We start from the raw sequence: 16,836 nt of genomic DNA, 5'->3' as shown, positions 1-16,836 counted from the left end.
TAGAGGACTAAATGCCATCACCATCAAGAATAAATACCCTCTACCCCTGATTTCTGAACTTTTTGACAGGTTGCGAGGGGCTAACATCTTCACTAAATTGGACCTGCGAGGGGCGTATAATCTTGTGCGAATCCGTGAAGGTGACGAGTGGAAAACTGCCTTTAATACTCGTGATGGTCATTACGAGTATCTCGTCATGCCCTTCGGATTTTGCAATGCCCCGGCGGTTTTTCAAGATTTTGTCAATGATATCTTTCGGGATTTGCTGCTATCTTCCGTGGTATTCTATCTTGATGATATCCTTATTTTTTCCCTGGACCTCTCCACACACAGAGAGGATGTTCGCAGGGTTTTTGAACGTTTGCGAGCAAATTCTTTATATTGTAAGCTGGAGAAGTGTCAGTTTGAACGAGTCTCTACCGTTCCTGGGCTACATCATATCCAGTAAGGGATGGGCTATGGATCCACAAAAGTTGGTAGTGGTACAGAACTGGCCGGAGCCTCATTCTCTTAAAGCGGTACAACGCTTCATGGGCTTTATTAATTACTACCGGCAGTTCATACCACATTTTTCCACACTGGTGGCTCCCTTGGCCGCTTTAACCCGGAAGGGTGCCAATCCAAAGATTTGGTCTAAGGAGACATCCGAGGCGTTCCAGGAGATTAAATCCTATTTCTCTAAAGCTCCTATTCTCCATCGCCTGGATGTGAATAAGCCATTCTTTCTGGAGGTCGATGCCTCCTTTGTCGGAGCAGGAGCTGTTCTCTCTCAAAAGAATGAACAGGGTCGGACAAGGCCATGTTTTTTCTTCTCCAAGACCTTCTCTCCAGCAGAGAAGAATTATACGATTGGTGACAAAGAATTACTGGCTATTAAGATGGCTTTTTCGGAATGGAGATACCTCTTGGAGGGAGATAAACATCCTTTCGTGGTATATTCCGATCATAAAAACCTTTCGTACATACAGACGGCGCAGCGTCTTAACCCGAGGCAGGCCAGGTGGTCTCTTTTCTTTTCCCGATTCAATTTTTCCATTTATTTTTTAAAAGGGGAAAAGAATCCTCGGGCGGATGCATTGTCCCGGTCTATGGATACGGCTGAGGACGAGGGCGAGCCCAGGCTTATTGTTCCGCCAGAGTGTATGCGGACAGTGGCTCCAGTGTCCCTAAACCAGGTTCCTCCCGGGAGGACGTTCGTTCCTCCTAATTTACAGAATGAAGTACTGTCCTGGGCACATGCCTCTAAGATCGGAGGTCATTTTGGGGTCAGACGTACCACGGAGCTTCTCCAATGGTCGTATTGCTGGCCTCGGTTGTCCCAAGACGTTAAGGAATATGTCCAAGCATGTGTCTCCTGTGCGAGAAATAAATCGTCCCGTCAGAGGCCAGCTGGTCTTCTTCATCCGTTACCCGTGGCGGATAGACCTTGGGAGCTGGTAGGGATGGATTTTATTGTTGAGTTACCTAAGTCCCGGGGAAACACGACAATATGGGTGGTGTCTAACCATTTCTCTAAGATGGTTCACCTGGTTCCTCTGCCTAGGGTTCCTTCTTCCCGGGTTCTGGCATCACTGTTCATTCGTCACGTTTTCCGTCTCCACGGAATGCCTGATAGGATTGTCTGTGACCGGGGTCCACAGTTTTCCTCCCGGTTTTGGAGAGAGTTGTGCAACTTGCTCACCATTGAACTGAATCTCTCTACTGCCTATCACCCGGAGACTAATGGCCTAGTGGAACGCACTAACCAGACGCTTGTGACATACTTGCGTCAGTTCGTTTCAGCCAACCAGAATGACTGATCGATATTGCTCCCCTGGGCTGAGTTTGCCCTAAACAACGCAGTGGCAGATTCCACATTTCAGACTCCGTTTCTCCTAAATTATGGCCAACATCCGCGAGTCCCGGTCCCTATGCCGGTTTCCTCTGTGGAACCTGGGGTCAGTGATTGGGCTCTGGAGGCGCGGGAGGTTTGGGATCGTACCCAGGAGGCTATATTGGCCTCCAAGAATCGGATGAGAGAGTTGGCTGACACTCATCGCCGTCCGGCCCCCGTATTCTCCCCGGGCGACCAAGTGTGACTCGCAGCTCGTAATATCAGAGTACGCGGGGAATCCGCTAAGTTTGCCCCCCGTTTTATTGGTCCGTTCAGAATTTTAGCCCAGGTAAACCCCGTAGTGTACCGGCTACAGTTGCCACGACACATGAGGATTCACGACATGTTTCATGTGTCACTTCTTAAGCCGGTTCGCCTGACAAAATTCTCGGAACCCCAACCTGCTCCTGACATCAGGGGGGATGATTTTGAGGTTCAGGCGATCGTGGGGTCCAAGATGGTCCGTGGGAAAAAACATTACCTCGTACACTGGTGGGGCCACAGATCTGAGGATCATTCCTGGGAACCAGTGGACCATATTCATGCTCCCCTACTCATTGAGGAATATGAGCATCAAGTGGAGGGGGAGGTTAGAGGGGAGGATAATCTTAGGTGCCGGGCGGTTGCTGGATCTGAAATGGGTTCAGAATCATCAGTGGATTTGGTGGTCTCCCATTCAGGTTCAGCCAGGGCTGATGTTGCACAGCATCACCGTCGGTCCCAACGCCTAGCTAGTGCACGAGATGTGCAAGTTGTATCTCAGGTGTTTGTGCCTAGCACTATGAAGTATAGGTTGCGGAGGGAGTCAGGGCTCCGGCAGCCTAAGTCCAAGATGCATCACACTGAGCATGCCCGTGACATGGCGGACCGTGATTGGTGGTTCAGGAGCCAGCTGATCCGGTGACCTGGCACCGCCTGATTGGTCACAGGTGACGTCACCAATGGTGCGACAGTGGGGCAGGGCTTAGTCTTTAAAAGGCCCACCCACAAACATGGCGGCGTGCTCAGATCATTGAGCATGATGCTGTTGTGTGGACGGCTGTGCTCCACGTGTAGTTTCCTCAGGCAGGTCTAGTGAAAGTAGGCAGGCTAGTGAAAGTAGGCAGGTAGCTTCGCCTTGCAGTCTGGCTCTGTCAGAGGGGGTCGCCTTACACCCTGAGCAGCCTGAAGACGTCCTACTCCCTGTAGACACCTGTGGACCACGTGGAGAAATACTCCTCTGTCTGGTAGCACGCCGGCAGAGGGCACGTACCCGTCGGCGTGAGTCTCACACGCATCTTAGCGCCAACTCCTATTGCGTAGCGCCTGTATCGAAGACAGGGCAACTGCTTTTCCCCCGGTCGCACGTCTCCCTGCGGTTCTTGGAGATTGTGTGAACCACTGAAACCCGCTCCGCGTGCTTTAACACGGAGTATTTTATCAGTTAAGTAGGTGCTATCCCGGACGCTCTTCTCCCGTGCAGTTAACGGAGATAGAGCGAACCGCTATACTCGTTCCTGTGTGCAGAAACACGGAAGGGTTTAACATTTAAGTTTGTCGCTTTCCTTTCCACCCGGAAAGTGTTCGGCAGCAGTCCACCAGGCTGCATTGCGGACCCTGGGGTCGGTTGCGTTCCATTATATTAAAGTTGTTTGCAACCGCCCCCCTAACAGAAGGTGTGTCCAAACTTTTGGTCTGTACTGTACATGAATCAAGTAGCTTAGCTTTAACTTAAAGACAATCACTTTTCAATTGCTGTATAACACCGTGTAGAATAAAGACAGTCTTTATTCACCACCACCACTCCAGTGACATCGGCATCGGGTCTCCGAGGACTCGCGTGACATTATGTCCTGTGAGCCCTACAGCCACATAATGGCCGCTAATGGGCCACTTCATCTCTCACTTCCTTCTGATGAAACATCGAAAGGTAGTCAGAATTGATGCTGCTCGCTCTCTGACCTCCTCTGAATGTCAGTTATATTTAATATAGCAATTGAGAAAGGGTTTTCTGAGTAATGAACATCTCTTTTAAAATGGAACTGTATTTCAACAAACTTTTCTTAAATCAATAGTAAAGGTTAATATAAGAAACTTTTTAATGTATCTTATCAGAGAAATCAACTTCCTTCCCCATTTATCTACCACTTAAAGGGAATCTGTCAAAAGGATCAACCCTCCTAAGTAGTGTTGAGCCACCCCCGTAGTGTTCGGGTTCGGTTCGGTTCGTCGAACACCGGGATGTTCGTGGAACTGTTCGTCGAACACCTTAGAACACCGTCGAACACCGTTAAAACCAATGGCAGGCAAACAAAAACACATAGAACCACATAGAAAACACCTTCAAAGGTGTCCAAAAGCTGACAAACTGCTCAGAAGACACTCTCTTTTAAAAAGCCGGCCGGCAATTCAGCAGCGGCATACACCGGTACCCGACAACTTAGACAAGAAGGAATAGAGCATCACACATAGATTAGATAGATAGAAACATGTCAGTCACATATATAAGAAGTACAGTGACAGTGTTGATTACTGTACTTGTCAATTTAGTGTTAAAATAAAGGATTTATTAAAAAAAAAAATTGGCGTGGGGTTCCCCGTAATTTTAGTCTCTAGCGGAGTTTAAGCAGACGGCTGGGGCAGATGTTTGAAGCCTGGGAAGGGGGTAATACCCACGGAGCTTCCCAGGCTACTAATATCAGCTCCCAGCTGAATACCTAGCCTTTACTAGCTATTAAAATGGGGGACCCCCCAAAAAATGACGTGGGGTCCCCCCTATTTTAATAGCTAGCAAAGGCTAGGCAGACAGCTGGGGGCTGATATTAATAGCCCAGGAAGGGTGCCATGAATACATGAATATTGGCCCCCTCCCAGGCTAGAAACACCAGCCGTCAGCCACCCCAGAAATGGCGCCAATTCTGGCACTTAGCCTCGCTCTTCCCACTGCCCTGTAGCGGTGGCAGTGGGGTAATAGGGCTGGGGTTGATGTCAGCTTATAATGCCAGCTGACATCAAGCCCAGGTTAGTAATAGAGAGGCGTCTATAAGACACCCCCATTAATAACCCCATAGTCAAAGTTACAAAAAAACACAAACACCTAGAATAAAGTCCTTTAATTGAAATAAACACACAATTCTTTATTGTTTTAAATTAAACCATACTTACCATCACGCCCATTCCAGCTGAAGCCAACGATCTCCTGCAATAAAAGTAAAATAATAAAGCAACCTCATCCTTACCTTTCCATGGTTCCCAGGACTGCTCCAGCTCTGCTACATTCACATGACAGGCTGGACCGCAGCAGAACGCTGCCATCCAGCTTGCCATGCTGCAGACACTGAGAAGCGCAGGCATGCTTGCGCTCCTCAGTGTCTGGCTGTGATGGCATCCAGATGAGCCGAGTTCATGTCCAATGAACTCAGCTCACCTCATGCACGTCACTGACAGCGTGGGAAAATTCTCCTGCACATGCGGTGAGTGCAGGAGAATTTTCCCACGCTGTCAGTGACGTGCATGAGGTGAGCTCATGTCCAATGACCTCGGCTCACCTCATGCACGTCACTGACAGTGTGGGAAAATTCTCAGCACTCAGCAGTGTCAAGCATGCCTGCGCTCTGCAGTGTCTATGAAGGATGGCATGCTGGATGGCAGCGCTCAGCTGTGATCCAGCCTGTCATCTCAATGCCATCCCAGCGTGGGAGAATTCTCGTGCTCAAGCGCTGAGAATTTTCCCACGCTGTCAGTGACATGCATGAGGTGAGCCGAGTTTACCTCAAGCGGTGTTGGTTAAAGGTGAAGACGTGGAGGGTGAGTATAAGAACGGGAGCAGAGGGCTTACATTTAAAGCTCCACTCCAGTGCTGAAAAAAACAAAAAGCTGGAGTGGTACTTTAACCCTGTCCACTGCTGACTAACTGTTGCTGGGCAGAAAATAGATGAAACATCATTTAAAACATAGCAATGCATTATATAACAACAAGATCTTCAAGGGGTAGTGTGGGCAGCTTCTCCACTCCCTTACATGAACACAACTTTTACTAGGTCCTGCTAAAAGCATGTGAGCTACCAATCAGATTGAACATTTAATTATAGCTGTGTCCTCCTGACAAAGTGGATACAATTGATAATGGCAGTTGCGGGGATACATGGAGCATGTGTCCCTGGTGCATTGTTTTAATAACGGCACTGGATATGACTATGTGAATAAGATATATGGGTGCAGAAAGCAGGAAATTATATACATTCTTGTATGCATTTTCTCAGACTGTGTGACAAAAAACAACTTCCTTAGCTGCCTAAATAACCATGGCTAATTTTGGCGTTATCTAGGAGAAGATACCTTTTAGCAGGAACTACTGCATTTTAGCAGGAAAAATGTATTTTGAAAGGTGACGAGCCATTACATTCAGTTTGGAGCCTATTGTTTTTCATTCTCTTGTGGGAAATCAGGAGCCCATAGCATTTAGAGAGGAGAGAACAATGTTGCATCTAATGGGACAGAAATGTATCACTGTACAAGTGCTCTATGTATACAATGGAGATAAGTGGGGCAGAGGGCTCTTTTGTGAAGAAAAGACCGTTGTGGAGAGGAAGCAGCATTATTACACTGGGGCAACAGGAAGCTCTTGTCTGTAGGATATCAAAATACTTGTTATAGTCGTGATTTCCTTGTGCAAGGAATTTTGTGTCTACTTATGCTATGTTGATGGTGCACTCAGACAGACCGATCTTGGCCCGTTACCCTGCGCCAATGTACTAAACGTGTAAGTCGATTGTGACCTACTTTATGGCAGGGCACAGGGCAACGAGTACTCTTGGAAATGATCATTAATACGATTGTTCTGTCCCCAACGGCAGCATATTCCCTGATTACACGGGGCAATGAGCTACCAATACTGGTAATATTTATGCATGCATTTAAGGTCCAATCAACTAGCAGAGGAGCCTTGTGTTAGTTTGTCGGGTGATCGCTGGCATGTTTTCATAGGCTGATGATCAAGAACTAGCATTATTACAAATGTTCCTTCGCTGATTCTTGGGCCACCTGAATGAACCATTAGGATGCATTTAAGTGGGCCAACCTCAGCCCATTAATGGCCATCAATTGACTATATACACATTGGCACTCGTTTAGAGGCCTGTTTACACAGGCCAATTACTGTTGGGAACGGAGTGATAATTATTACAGTAACATGTTATCGGCAATCTCCTTTTTTACTCGGGGTAATGTGCTGCCTATAATGATGATTTTTATGCTGGCGTAAATTATTCAATCGCCCAACAAATAAGTGTCATGCTCGCCTGTCAAGTAATCTCCAGCATGTTTACACTAGCCAATTCTCAACCCGGCTAAATGCGTTTTTAGTCTCTTGTGTTGTTCCTCAATGCACTTTTATGATGGCGCTGTACAGCAGATCTTCTGTGCCTGTAATCTGTGTAAGATAACCACAGGTGCAACTTGTAGATAAGGATTTATGCTGCATAATGAGGAGCCTTATATTGTCTTGTACACAGTTGCATTTCCTGCTTTTCTAGTGCCCCCTCTACTTTATGGCAGTCACTCTTGGGCCTTGACTGGCATTGCCCATAAGTTTTAAGATCTTACTTTGTTGTAACATATAAAAAAATGACATTTTTCCTCTATGAGCTCACAATGTTATTCATGCCAAGGGACAGTAGTAAATGCTTAGCGCAAATAAATGGTTTATGATCTGGCAGGAGGAGCTGGCTGGAAGGTCAAGAGTAGTACGACTGCAGCAGTACGACCGCAGCATGCCCATGTCTAAGGCTGAGCTCAAAAAATAATATGAATCATTACTGGTTTAATGTCAGTTCATCTGAAATCCAAAAGTCCTATAAGAAATGTTTTAGATCTGAAAAAATTTTTTATTCCCCACTTTTTCTTCTGTGCATCCTGAAAGCCCTAGATATTTTTTATTTTCCTGTCACCTAAAGCATTATGAGAATTTGTATTTTTTTAGAGTAGCCATCCTGTATCTTACCATTTAATTTATTTCGGTTTTTATTATGACAGAATAAAAAAATAATTGTAGAATCTTTTTAATTAATTTTACACTGTCAACTAATAACCAAAGATGGCAATGCCCCTATTGTAAGGGTTGTTACAGTTATGAAGATACCATATATGTATAAATTGTGAGTGCTGACTTCAGATGCTCATTAAATGCATTTTTATTATGTCTGTATTGTTTTTTACAACTTTATTTTTTAAAATGTTCATTTATTTTTTTATTTTTACTTTTAATATTATTATGATTATCTTTATGTTTGTTTCACTAGGTTTTCCATGTTGCTTATGTTCTCATAAAATTTGCAAACTCTCCTCGGCCTGATCTTTGGGTACTTGAGCGATCAGTTGACTTTGGAAGCACTTATATTCCTTGGCAATATTTTGCTAGTAAGTACATTTATCTTTCTTTATAGCTTTTTGTTTATATACTGTATATATATATGTCTATTATTAGCAGATGACATAAGAATAGAAAGTTTCCCATGTGATGTAATTGGATTCTTCCATAAACTCTCATGTGGAATATTAATATGTAAAAGCTAGGGGTACATTATACACTCCCCTATCATAATGAGCCGAATATATGTACTAAAACCTGAATGTTGGCTTTAGAATAAGCTGATGTGAAGCGCAGGTGTTATACCTTCTAGTCCAGTAATCCAGGAGGAATTTCTTGGCATGGTGCCTTCATAGGACTCGCTGCTCTCATATACTTTGTGCTGTTAATTGCTGTCTCTCGTGTGGAATGCAGGTGAAATGTTCATCTATTCAATATTCCATTGCCAACATTTTTTCTTCTATTCATTATTGAGACGGGGCAGGTCAAATATTTTTATGACGACAGAAAAAAACAACAACATAATGGTATATGGATCAAAAAGAAAAGAGAGTTAAATGTATTACAAAGCTTGTTAATGACAAGCCTATTATAGTTGTTAAAAATGATCAACCATTATTCCTATTTGCACTTGGAGCAGTTCACACTTCTGTCCTGACACCTCTTAAAGGGAAGCTATTATCAGAAAATGTTATATTGTTTAAATCAGGGTTTGGTGTTAAATGTTTTTTTTTTTCAATTTTAGCAATGATTTTTTTTTACATATTATAATCTATATAAAAAATAAAACAAAATCTTAAGGAAACAACACATGTACATAGCCACAAAAGGTGAACATGTACATAGCCACAAAAGGTGAGTCCTGAACCTATCTTTTGTATTGAAGTGTCTAACAAGACTGTGTTAAGATCATTATGAAGGGAGGAGGAGCAGAGGAGCTGTGACATCACCTACTGTGACTGGTGGATCCTGTGTTATCAGCTGTATATAGAGGTGTTACCTAGCAGTGTCGGACAGGGGTGCCAAGGGCCCACCAGTAACATCAACTCCAGGGCCCCACTTTACAGCTACATGCAAATATGACTTTACCCTCATTCACACATTTCTATAGCAATAAACTGGGTTGATTGTTAAATGAATAAGATGCTGCCTTTGTCTGTACATGGCACAATATACTTGATTCACTAAGTATTGCTCATGTAAGAGGGTGGAGGCCCACCGGAGGATTCTCCTGTTCTCCTGTGGGCCAGTCCAAGCCTGACTGTCATTGTAATCCTGCCTCAGCCTACTTGCTGTAAACGTTTCCTGAAAGGATAGTTTAAAAAATGCCCCAGTGGACAGTGTGAAAATTGCAAGATTATTCATTTTGCTTTTTAATAAGAATCGTAATATGAAATAAAACATTGCCAAAAAATGTAGTAACAATACATGTAGCACTAAAACGTGATTTAAAAAATAGGTCATTTTCTGATGATTGCTTCTCTTTAAGCTAGCCGTACACTTGAGATAGCTGTTAGTGAGATTTTCTTCACCAGTCCGCCATGTTTTCTCTAATGAGTAGGGGTGAATAAGCCAGTGCCAGACCCATGAGTGTATGTAGGAGGCCGTATGAGGAGGTTGGCTTAGGTCAGGAACCACAGTATTTTAATCTAATCACTGACTATGAACACGGACATTGTGAAACCAGTCTTGTATGATGTAGGATTGAGTAATTTAATGTGCATAGCCGGTCAGTACCTTTGTATCTGTTAAGCAAATATTAAGGCATACTGGTTGTATCCGTCTCTATTTTTTTCTGTGGATCACAAGATTATCATAACAGGGAAATGATGGTAAGAAAAGGATGGTTTTAAGATATATTACAATGGCATTTTCTTTTTGTGTTTCACATCTTGAGTAGTGATGATCGAGCATGCTCGTTTCTCGAGATTTACGAGCATGCTTGGGTGTTTTCCGAGTGTCTTCGGCGTGCTCGAATGTTATGTTTGAGTCACTGTGTGTGCATGATTTGCGACTGTTTGACAGCTTTAATACATGTGAGGAATACCTGTTTCTTAGGCATTCCTCACATGTATTAAAGCTGTCAAACAGTCGCAAATTATGCGCACACAGTGACTCAAACATAACATTCGAGCACACTGCAAATACTCGGCGAGCACCCGAGCATGCTCACCGAAAGGGTTAACAGATCACGCTCGCTCATCACTAATCTTGAACAATGGCTGCAAAAACGTGGGAGTCACGTTATTACTCGATCTATTGTCTTATTCACTTGTCTTGGCAAAATGTTTTTCTCCATTCTGCATGTAAAGTCAAAACCCTATCTCCCTTTATGTTTCTTCAGCATTCCTTACCAAACTCAAAAGCAAATGAAACCATCCTTATATGTACTGCAAATGCTGTAGGGGACCAGTGGGTTGTCCCCACCTGCTCCTTCTTTTTTTTTGCAGTCACTGGAATGTTAGCTGATAATTTGTTCATTCTTGCCTCCAAGGAATAGGGACAATGTAAGCAACCAGCTCTTTTGTAATTTTTGTACACTATGATCATAGAATGATAGAATCCTAGAATGTTAGAGTTGGAAGGGACCTCCAGGGTCATCGTGTGCAACCCCCTGCTCAATGCAGGATTCACTAAACCATCTCAGACAGATGTCTGTCCAGCCTCTGTTTTGAAGACTTCCATTGAAGGAGAACTCACCACCTCTTGTGGCAGCCTGTTCCACGCATTGATCACCCTCACTGTCAAAAAGTTTTTTCTAATATCTAATCTGTGTAACGGGTCCGGGAGGCGGAACCTCTGAGCTACTATACAAGGGGGCGGCCCTTGTAAGGGAGTGGGTGGCAGTCTCTGGGTGAACGGACAGGGAGTTACGGCAAGTGATCAGGGCAGTCTCTGGGTAAGGGGTAGGTACGACCTGTGATGGCGGAGCCTCCGGGTAGGCTAGCAGGCAGATGGTAGATGTGTGCTCCCAGGTGAGCAAGCGAGAGTCTCTGGAATAGCAGGTGGTTTTTTCTAATATCTAATCTGTATATTCTCCCGTGCCATATTACACTAAAGTTAATTGACACTAAAGTTAATTGACCTGGACTTGTGTTACAGACTCTAAACAGGACTGCTTACTTCATTTTGGAAAGGACACAAAGCCGCCTACTATCAGAGATGATGATGTTATTTGCACAACAGAGTACTCACGGATAGTTCCACTTGAAAATGGAGAGGTATGTGTAATGTCATTTTGTAATGTTGAAGTGCCTAAGTGGGTTGTCCAATACTTAGATATTGATGACCTATCTGTAAAATAGGTTATCAATATGGGATTGGTGGGATGCTATACCCCGGCACCCCCATGATCAGCTCCTCAGGCTTGAAGTAAACCGTATATGGCGCTAGAACAGCGCAGCTTCGTGCACTGTGTAATGGTTATCGGTACTGCATCACCTATTGAGTAGATTAACCAAAATAGAATACAGAGTCATAAAACTATAATTCATAAGAAATACCATTATTTTCATACATAATTACTTCAATATTACATTTAAAGTGTAGATATAACAAGTCTACACACTTATAGTTTTGTCATGTAAAAAAAAATATCATACAATAAGAATAATTTCAGAATTTCTTCCACCTTTAATGTCCCTCCATGTGATTATTTATAATGATTCTGACCAGAGATTGTTTCTAATGATCCAGCCATACAGTGCATGCCTACTGACACTAAGTGTCACAATGTCACAGACATGTACAATCCATCCCAAGGTGCCTTCCATGAAATAGACTGAACCGGATTACATTGGAGCATGCGTGCCAGAGGTCTGAAGATTTAGGATGAGTGGACCCATGGAAGTTCGGGTTCTGGTACCCGACCCGAACTTTAGTCCAAAGTTTGGTTCAGGTACCAGAACTACCCGAACTTGAAACTGAATCCGAACCACCTTATTGAAAACAGTGGAGACCCGAACTTTGGATCTTGGGAAAAAAATTCTCTCTCTCTCCGGACTTCCCCTGGAACTCTGAACTTTACAACGGACTTCCGGGAGAAGTCCATGTTCAGCATTTAGCGCCGGACACTGTCCGGTACAAACCCCGAACATTAACCGCTTCCAGACCGCCCACTGTACATAAACGTCGGCGCTGCCTGGGCTCTGTGCAGCGCCGACGTTTATGAACGGTCGGTGGTCCCGCAGCCCTCAGGACCCCCAGGGTCCTGTAAGCGCTGAGGGTGCGGTGCAGAGCGGCAGCTCTGACAGGGGACATCATCGGGACCTGATTGGATCAGGTCCCAATGATGTTAACCCTTTGCTACCGTCTATATGCCTCGATCTATAGTGATCGCGGCATTTAGAAGATAGTGAGAGGAGAGGGGGTCGTCCACTTACCTCTCCGACGGCCCCCTGATGTCTGACAGGACCTGCTGTTGTCATGGCAGCCGGAGGTCACATGAACGCCTCCGGATCTGCCATGTACGGTGTCCTGCTAGACTCAGTCTGCAGCTGAAGTCTAGCAGGAGACACTGACTGTGAAACTGCCAGCAAAGTTCTCATGCAATGCAATACATGTCTATTGCATTGCATGAGAACAGTGATTAGAAAAATAAAAATTTATGTCCCATACAGGACTAAGTAAAAATGTAAAAAAAAAGTCTAAAAAATGTTTTCAAACTGTTAAAAAAAAATCACAAAATTAAAAAAAATAAATAAATAAAATATTAAACCAATAACTCCGTATATTTATGCAAAAACAAAAAAAGTACACATATTTGGTATCGCCGCGTCCGAAACAACCCGATCTATAAAACTGTAACACTGATTAACTCCTTCTGTGCACACCGCAATAAAAATAAATAAAAAACGAAGCAAAAAAACATGCTTTATAATCATACCGCCAAACAAAAAATGGAATAACACGCGATCAAAAAGACGAATATAAATAAAAATGGTACCGCTGAAAACGTCATCTTGTCCCGCAAAAAAACAAGCTGCCAGACAGCTCCATCAGCCGAAAAATAAAAAAGTTATAGCTCTCAGAATAAAGTGATGCAAAAAAAAATATTTTTTCTATAAAATTGTTTTATTGTGTAAAAGCACCAAAACATTAAAAAAATATACAGTAAGTGTAGTATCGCTGTAAACGTACTGACCCGAAGAATAATGCTGCCTTATCACTTTTACCACACGCAGAACGGCATAAAAAAAAATCCTCAAAAAACAATTCCTGAATTGTTGGTTTTTGTTAATTTTACCTCCCAAAAAACGGAATAGAAAGCGATCAAAAAATGTCACGTACCCAAAAATGGTACCAATAAAAATGTCAACTCGTCCTGCAAAAAACAAGCCGTCACATGACTCTGTCGGCCGAAATATTGAAAAATAATAGCTCTCAAAATATGGCGATGCAAAAACTTGATTTTGCAAAAAAAGCGTCTTTTAGTGTGTGACAGCTGTCAGTCTTAAAAACCCGATATAAATCTGGTATCTCTGTAATCGCACCGACCCGAAGAATAAAGTAATCTCATCACTTATACCGCACGAGGAACGGCGTAAAAAATAAATAAAACCAATTCTTCACCTGCTACTGATTTGTTTATTATATCTCCCAAAGATCGCAGTAAGGCTCTGCTCACATTTATACTGCACTCTGCGCTGAGCACTTACACCAGAGTTTCCATGTAAATCTCTGAAATACGTGATTCAGACGGAACCCATGACGGAAGATTCCCTGTAATGAGGCAGATATAGGCCACTGTGGATGCCGTCTGGCCTGTGATCCCACGGTGTCATTTGTTTTAGGCGTGCATAAAAGTGCGGTTGGCCACAGTTTTGTGCACTTCTGAAAAAAAGGACACCGCTAAACAGAGGCCAGACGGAGTCCAGAGTAACTCTGCTGCCTCATTACAGTGAATGGATCCCTCAGGGGTTTCATCTGAATTACATCACTTGGAAATTTAGATGGAAACCCCGATGTAAGTGCTCAACCTAGAGCGCCGGATAAATGTTACGTAAAATGTTCCCAATAAAAGCTTCAACTTAGTCCTCAAAAAAAGCTAGTCCCCACTCAGGTCCGTTATCTGTTAAAAATATAAGGAACTTCCAAGTTACTGGTAGCAGAAAGGCTCTGGAAAAGCAAAATGACCCTTGCCCCCCAAAAGAAATTCAGAAAATTTTGTGCTCCCAAATCCAAATGCCTATTCTACAATAATTTGTTCTCCAATTGTCAAATAGCGCTCCGTCCCCCCCAGATCTCGCCGTATGGCTGAGCGGTACGATACAGCCACCTATGGGGTATTGCCACTTTTAGAAGAAATTGTGTGACACATTTCGGCACCATTTTTACCCATTGCCCTGTGTGAAAATGTAAAATCTGAGGGTAAAACATTTTTTTGTGGTAAAAATATAATTATGCTTTTTTCACTGCCCAATGGTATAAATTTAAAAATTAAAAAATACTCACTACTTCCCTAGATGAATTCCTTGAGAGGTGTAGTTTACAAAATGGGGTCACTTGTGGGGGTTTCTGCTGTTTCGGCATGTCAGCGACTCTTCAAATGTGACATGGTGTCTGCTGCCTATCCCAGCCAACATAGCGCTCCTTTCTCTTCCGAACCCTGCCGTACTCCAAAGCAGTGGTTTTCCCCCACATATGGGGTATCGGCGTACTCAGGAGAAATTGCACAACAAATTTCATGGTGCAATTTATCCTGTTACCCTTATGATAATGCAAAATTAGGGAATGAAAAACATTTTTTGTGGGAAAAATGTGAAAATTTTATTTTTACGGCTCAATATTATAAACTTCTGTGAAGCACCTGGGGGTGCAAGCTGCCCACCACACATCTAGATAAGTTCCCTAAGGGGTCTAGTTTCCAAAATGGTGTCACTTGTGGGGGGTTTCCACTGTTTAGGCACATCAGGGGCTCCCCAAATGCAACATGGCATCCGCTAATTATTCAAGCAAATTTTACATTCAAAAAGTCAAATGGCGCTCCTTCCCTTCCAAACTCTGTCGTGCGCCCAAACAGTGGTTTTCCTCCACATATGGGGTATCAGCGTGTTCAGGAGAAATTGCACAACAAATTTCATGGTGCAATTTCTCCTGTTACCCTTATGATAATGCAAAATTAAGGGATGAAAAACATTTTTGTGTAAAAAATGTGAAAATTTTATTTTTACAGCTCAATATTATAAACTTCTGTGAAGCACCTTGGGGTTCAATGTGCTCACCACACATCTAGATAAGTTCCCTAAGGGGTCTAGTTTCCAAAATGGTGTCACTTGTGGGGGGTTTTCCACTGTTTAGGCACATCAAGAGCTCTCCAAACGCAACATGGCGTCCGCTAATTATTCAAACAAATTTGATATTCAAAAAGTCTAATGGCGCTTCTTCCCTTCCGAACCCTGCAGTGCGCCCAAACAGTGGTTATCCCTCACATATGGGGTATCAGCGCGCTCATGAGAAATTGCACTACAAATTGTGTAGTCCATTTTTTCCTGTTACCCTTGTGAAAATAAAAAAATTGGGCCTAAAGTAACATTTTTATGAAAAAAAGTTAAATGTTCATTGTTTTCTTCCACATTCCAAAAATTCCCGTGAAACACCTGAAGGGTTAATAAACTTCTTGAATGTGGTTTTGAGCACCTTGAGGGGTGCAGTTTTTAGAATGGTGTCACTTTTGGGTATTTTCTGTCATAAAGGCCCCTCAAAGTCACTTTAAATAAGATGTGGTCCCTAAAAAAATGTTTTTGTAAATTTTGTTGGAAAAATGAGAAATCGCTGGTCAACTTTTAAACCTTATAGCTTCCTAACAAAAAAAAATGTTGGTTCCAAAATTGTGCTGATGTAAAGTAGACATGTGGGAAATGTTATTTATTAACTATTTTGTGTGACATATCTCTCTGATTTAAGGGCATGAAAATTCAAAGTTTGAAAATTGCAAAATTTTCAAAATTTTCACCAAATTTCCGATTTTTTCACAAATAAACGCAAGTGATATCGAAGAAATTTTACCACTATCATGAAGTACAATATGTCACGAAAAAACAGTCTCAGAATCAGGGGAATCCGTTGAAGCGTTCCAGAGTAATTACTTCATAAAGTGACAGTGGTCAGAATTGAAAAAATTGGCCCGGTCATGAAGGCAAAAACAGGCTCTGGCGCGAAGTGGTTAAAGTTTGGGTTCGCTCATTTCTATTGAGGATCTAATCCTATCATATTTCAGATGAAGTTCTTAACATAATGATTAACCACTTCGCACCAGAGCCTGTTTTTGCCTTCGTGACCGATGTTTTTCTCCATTCTGCATGTAAAGTCAAAACCCTATCTCCCTTTATGTTTCTTCAGCATTCCTTACCAAACTCAAAAGCAAATGAAACCATCCTTATATGTACTGCAAATGCTGTAGGGGACCAGTGGGTTGTCCCCACCTGCTCCTTCTTTTTTTTTGCAGTCACTGGAATGTTAGCTGATAATTTGTTCATTCTTGCCTCCAAGGAATAGGGACAATGTAAGCAACCAGCTCTTTTGTAATTTTTGTACACTATGATCATAGAATGATAGAATCCTAGAATGTTAGAGTTGGAAGGGACCTCCAGGGTCATCGTGTGCAACCCCCTGCTCA

General features: G+C 42.9%; 1 protein-coding gene across 1 annotated transcript in view; it reads left to right on the top strand.

Moving 5' to 3' along the window:
- The window catches only part of LAMA3 (laminin subunit alpha 3), a 244,789-nt gene that overhangs the window by 33,501 nt on the left and 194,452 nt on the right, over positions 1-16,836 (top strand). Inside the window, exons 3-4 of the mRNA XM_073679182.1 lie at positions 8,152-8,269; positions 11,322-11,440. Coding sequence (XP_073535283.1) covers positions 8,152-8,269; positions 11,322-11,440 — 237 coding nt within the window. The remainder of the gene's footprint in view (positions 1-8,151; positions 8,270-11,321; positions 11,441-16,836) is intronic.

Source organism: Phyllobates terribilis, unplaced genomic scaffold (assembly GCF_046119375.1).
Source record: "Phyllobates terribilis strain yellow unplaced genomic scaffold, ASM4611937v1 Scaffold_4__5_contigs__length_816908805, whole genome shotgun sequence".
NCBI classification, from domain to species: Eukaryota; Metazoa; Chordata; class Amphibia; order Anura; family Dendrobatidae; genus Phyllobates; species Phyllobates terribilis.
Note: the sequence above shows the minus strand (reverse complement) of the source record. Positions and strands in the feature narration are given on the sequence as shown.